The following is a 5,754-nucleotide window of genomic DNA, read 5'->3' as shown; positions in this document are numbered from 1 at the left end:
ACTTATAATTTATCATTTATGTATTAATTCAATTATTTTATTGATTACTCATTAAATTATTAAATAATTATTTTTAATAATTGACAACAATTGTTTGGATAGACGACTTAGAGGAATTCAATGTTTTGTTAACCACATTAATAAGTAGAATAGATATAGATAGATAGAACAGGAGCGGAGAAAAAATGGCAAAGCATTAAGATGACACGTAAATAATGACCTGCTGCAAAATTGTGCTATTAAGTATAATATAGATTTAATTTAATTATTATCATAGTGAAATATTAAACTTAGTATTTATCATTTATGTATTAATCCTATGATTTCTTGATTACTCATTAAATTATTAAATAATTATTTTTAATAATTGACAATAGTTGCTTGAAAGGACTTAGAGAACATTTAATATTTTAGATTGCGTTTAGTTCTGAAGAGAGATAAGACAAGATATTTGAAAATAAATAAGATAAGATATTGGATTTGTTTAGGTGTTATTTTTGAATTTTTTTTAAATGATATTTTTTAAAAGATCTTTTATAAAAATAAAAGTAATTTTATATTTGGATATTTTATGTAAAAAGATTTTTTTTTATTTATTAATTATGTTTGGATAAAATAAAATAAAAGTACTTTTTGTTCGTTCACTACTAGAAAATTTGTTATTATAGACGGATATTTCCGACGGATTTTATCCCATGGAAATACAGACGGAATTTTAGAGAAATTTTTTGTCGGAAAACAAAAAAAATGAATTAGCATAAATTACAGACGGAAAAGAAAATTCGTCGATAATTTTGTCGAAAAAATTAATTTTTTTTGTGAGAAATAGTACATACGAAAAATCTATCTATAATTAAATGAACAAAAACGCTGCGTTTTATTGAATTATTACAAGCAAAAAATCCGTCTATAATTTAAAATTTTTCGTCGAAAATATTGAGTTTCCCTAATTTTATCACCAGCCTATTGAGCTCCATTCACACTCCACACAAATTAAATGAGCTTGTTCCTCTCTCCGTCACCAAGTTGCTTCTTCTCTCCGTCGCACCAGCTTCTTCCTCCGCTGTCGCCGCCGCTCGCGTTGCAGGATCTCTCTCTGTCATCCCTTGCGTCGCACGGGCTCCCTCCGCCACCGCTCTCGTCGCGTCTGCAGCGATTCGTGAAACTCAGCTCAACTCGGTGGTTATTGTTGAATGGCGAAGCTCGGAATGATAGCTGACTCCGTTGGTAACTTCTTCTCCGGCAAAGACCAGCTTCCCTGGTGTGACCCTGACATCGTCGCTGTAAGCCTTTTCTTTTTCTCGATTCCATTTTCTTTGTTCCTAATTTTCTGATGAGTTCTCTTATGACGAGAATGTGGCGAGATCTCAGCGGAGCTTCCTCCAATTGTTCCTAATTTTCCGATGAGTTCTCTTATGACGAAACTATTGTCGTTTTGGATCATGTTGAAATTCGGTGCTGCTGTTGATGGAGATGAAACCATTGAGCAAAAAGCTGAGGAGTCAAATTGAAGGTTGTTACGATCGATGTTGTTGTTGTTGTTGTAGAAGGAATCTTGGTTTTGGTGATTATTATTCTCAGGTGAGCAATTTACAACATTATTTTGTTGATGAATGATGATGAAGCCATGTTGTTTGCATTGAAGCGGTTTCAAACTGATGAATTGGATGGTGCTGGTGATGGGACATGCCACCATTCAGAAAGAATTGGTTTTCCATTCAGCCTTTCCAGATCAGGTGACAAACAAGCAATTCTTTCTTTTCTTTTTTCTTTTTAATAATTAGCAAAAATCTTAAAACCAGAACAGAGTTATGTATGTCCCTAAAATTTGAAGGATAAAATGATTTGTTTACATTAGAGAAGAAACAAAGAGAATTTTGAAGGAGGAGTGGTAGCAAATATGGTAAGAAGGAGATAATTGAAGTGATGATCAGATCAATTAAGGATAAGCATTCATACTTTGTTTAGTTTAGTAGTTTAATTAAGCAATTGAAGTGCTGCCTCCCTTGCTCAGGTTCCTAACGAGACCAAGAAAAATTTCTTGATTGTTTAGTTTAGTAGTTCTTCAATATGGATAAACATTCATACTTTGTAATTTTGTTTAACATTTATATCATACTTTGTAATTTTGTTTCTTTTATCGTAAGCGATAAACGTTCATTTTCACAATTCATGGCAGTGGCAGTGTGTGAAGGAGAGGAAGAAAGAAGCAATGGCAATTCCCATATTGAGGGCTGAAATCATTCTTCACTCTCAACCACTCCTTCATTCTTCTATATCTGGTGGTATTGATGAAACTGCCAAAAAGAAGGAAAGACTGTTGCTTCCTTGTTCTTCTTCTTCTACTTATGAGCTCAACCCTGCAATTCGGTCAGCTACTGACCAAACTATATCTTATCTGATTCTCTTTCATGGTTTTAGACTTGTTGGGCCTTTCTTAAACAAAGGTTTCTTTGTTCATTTTTTGTTGGGTCTTGCCTCCTTCCTCATTCAGACAAGGTACTAAGAGTGCTAAATTCTGATAAACCCATGTCATATTTATGTTTGGATTGGTAATTAATGGAAGCTAATAGAATGAAATAAGATGGAGAGGAAAGCAAGGGAATGGAATGGAGTAGAGTGGTATAATCATATAATTGTTCTGTTCCATTGTTTTGATATTTTTGTTATTAAAATGGAGTAATTTTTCATTCTATTTTTTTGATATAGCAATGGAATATACTAATTTTGTTGGGGGGAAAGAAATTAGCATTTTGCATTGAATCTTATTCCTCCCAAATTAAAGGGAAGAAAACCAACACAAGATGGTGGCATTAGATGGAATTTATTCTATCATTTCCCATGTCCCTCTCACTTTCTGAAGTCCTGTTCTTTTTCTTAAGGTTGATAGAGGTGGGGAAGATGCTTTGCTTGTCAGCAACTATAATGGGGGAGTTCTTGCTATTGCTGATGGTGTTTCTGGGTATGCTACTCTCTCTCTCTCTCTCTATCTGTATCTAGCTTTTTCCTAGTGTAAAACTTCAATCATTGAACAAAAACAGAATATAAAACTTTGAAACTGGTTTTGATTAATTAACTTAACTGGAGTAAGATTGCATCATATGTTAAAATTGAGCTGTATTAACATTATCTTTTTCTCATTCTGTGCCATAGTTGGGCAGAAGAGGATGTGGATCCTTCGTTGTTCCCACATGAATTGATGGCAGTCCAAAGAATTGCAATTGGGTCTCCTAGAGAGGTTGCTCAGCCTGATGCAATTAGAGCAGCATTTGCAGAATTCTTCTCAACGCTTATTTTTGTTTTTGCTGCTGAAGGCTCTGACATGTCTTATAGTATGCACTCTATACAACCCCCTTTTTAGTTTATAAATGTTTAGATTAATTTACATGCACTGAAAGTGACATCAGCAAATGAAGTTAAATGAAAAAGAAAAGTTATAGTCGACAATTATTATAAGGTCAATTCTCTAGTGCCTTCCACTTCCGTACCAAAAGAAACCCCCTTTTCTTTTTGCATGTGACAGATTTCTTATGTTCTTTCTTCAGTGAATATTCATCTTGGGATCTATATAGCCTACCATATGCATCATTGTTCTAAACATTTTACTGATATGGTATGAATTATTTATCAGATAACCTCACTCAAGCTCTTCTATTCCTTTCTCATTTCATGGGAGATATCCATCAGGTATATGCATCATGAAACTATTCAAAATCACCCACACACCAAGATTATATATATGTTAGTTTGGCATTTAATCTTTTTCTTTCTTGTAAAGATACCATATCCTCTCTCTATTCCCCCAAAAAAAAATCAAATCTTTTTCTTGCAGTCTTTCTTCACTTTTTATGCATTGGTTGTTGAGAGATTTGGCCAGAGGATCGGGTTGTTTTGCCTGTTTGCGCTCATTTTTCCTGCCTTTCTTTGTGTAGTTTATGAACGGTTAGTTCTTCTTTTCCTTACATACTTTAAAATTGATGTTTCTGTATTTGAATTCATTCTTCAAGTCAAGGTGCTGAAACAGTATCCCAGTTTTCGTCTGAATTCTGTCTTCTAGTTGGTTGCAGAAATTATATTGCATGATATTCCAGTTGACTCTTCCTCTAGCTATTCCAGTAATAGCATTTATGCATAGCTCCAAGCACACTCACTCAAGATATTGGTTTCTGGCTATAGGTAATCTCATAGATGTTTGTAATGCTTTGGTTTTAATTTGCTTTATTTAGTGTTTGCTAACTTTGTCGACTGCCATCACTGCCTTGAGAAATATCAGTAGGAATAGGAAACTCTGTCGACTGCCATCCCTGCCATCACTGCTTAGTCAAATGCAATTCATCAAAATTGTATTGTTATTGTGGAGTTTCTCTTTTTGTTATAACTTCATAGCTGATTCTATTACACTAATCTTCTATTAGTTATACTACACCAGATGAAGAGCAAAGTCCAAAGAACTTAAAATTGTTGTCCTATTTTGCTCATGCAAATTGGCAATTAGGTGACTGGTGTCTCTTGCCCTCATCAGTATATTCATAATCAATTTCCATGGAGAAAGGCATGTCAAAATTAGAATTTAATGATTCTGTTTACAATGAACTAGATTCTAATCCAACAGAAGTGGATGTGATTCAGAAGAAGCTGCTGTTGAGGAATCTAATGGGAATAAGGATGCTATGGACCTTGAGATTCGTTCAAGAGGGAATGTGGTGGAGAAACTAGTAAGAACAAAGCACCATAAGGAAATTACTTTCCCTTTGGTGATCAACTCTTCTGAATCAAAACCTATCAGGTTCAAGAAGAATTCATGCACATATGGCTGATGGATGCTGATTCATGTCCATTTTTTGAGAAAGAATTCAGTTAATCTTTCTGTAATATATGTTTGTGTAAAATTTAGTATGGTTGAACAATATACTGAGGATTATAGTTGATAATACACTTTGTTTATGTTTTGAATTATATTGACTTGCTTGTTTATAATAATTTTCTTTTAGTTTTATAATACGATGAATTTGTTTATTTTTTGTAATATTATAAATATTCGAATACAAATTAGATACAAATTTGTATTAAATTTATATTTATTTTGTATGAAAACAAGTTTATTTTGTAATTGAAAAAATAAAAAAAATTCTATTTTAGCTTAGTGACGGATTTACAGACGGATTTTCTGTCTGTAATCAGAGTGTGAGATAATTTTTCAAGGTTCAAATTACAGACAGAAAATTTGCGGGAAAATCCGTCTGTAATTACAGACGAAAAATCTGTCTGTAATTACCAACGGAAAATCCGTCAGAAAGTTCGTCGTATTCGGGAAATGGATGGAGAATTTACAGAGGGAAAATCCGTCGGTAACTGGTAAAAATCCGTTCGTAATTTTTTAAAAATCCGTCCGTAATTTTTCGATGGAAAAAATTCATTGGTAAAATAATTTTCGACGAGGCTTTTCCAGAGGGACAAAATCTGTCGGTAACCAAAAATTCGTCTGTAATATAGACTAAATCTGTCTGTAAATCTGTCTGTATTAAGCCATTTTTTCGTTGTGATTTATCATGTGAAACATTTTTTAAGGAAAAAAATCTTTTAAAAAAAGATGTAAATTGTAACTTCTAAAAAAAGATGTTTTATTTTTTATTTTTTTAGTACTTTTATTTTTACTATTAGAAATTTTTCAAACACGCTAAAAAAATAAAAAATTTATCAATTTAATAATAAAAATAAGATACAAAGGATAAAAAAAATACAAAAATGAGTATT

The 5,754-nt window shown here is 32.7% G+C and overlaps 1 protein-coding gene across 17 annotated transcripts; it reads left to right on the top strand.

Annotated features, from left to right (window-relative positions):
* Positions 948-4,999, top strand: LOC107630716. Of its 17 annotated transcripts, none has more exons than XM_021119105.1 (11): positions 948-1,581; positions 1,646-1,736; positions 2,180-2,370; positions 2,495-2,499; positions 2,883-2,962; positions 3,154-3,332; positions 3,632-3,687; positions 3,833-3,942; positions 4,058-4,176; positions 4,430-4,552; positions 4,630-4,727. In XM_021119105.1, exons 3-10 carry the CDS (start codon positions 2,292-2,294, stop codon positions 4,531-4,533), a joined length of 732 nt encoding a protein of 243 aa, XP_020974764.1. In that variant the 5' UTR covers positions 948-1,581; positions 1,646-1,736; positions 2,180-2,291; the 3' UTR covers positions 4,534-4,552; positions 4,630-4,727. The 17 variants fall into 17 exon arrangements, 16 of the variants coding, with proteins under 16 accessions (XP_020974764.1, XP_020974768.1, XP_020974766.1 ...); XR_002359550.1 differs by having other exon boundaries at positions 949-1,581; positions 4,416-4,552; positions 4,630-4,721; XM_021119109.1 differs by having other exon boundaries at positions 949-1,581; positions 4,496-4,552.

This window comes from Arachis ipaensis, chromosome B03 (assembly GCF_000816755.2).
Source record: "Arachis ipaensis cultivar K30076 chromosome B03, Araip1.1, whole genome shotgun sequence".
Taxonomy (NCBI): Eukaryota; Viridiplantae; Streptophyta; class Magnoliopsida; order Fabales; family Fabaceae; genus Arachis; species Arachis ipaensis.
This window is presented reverse-complemented; position numbering and strand designations above follow the sequence as displayed.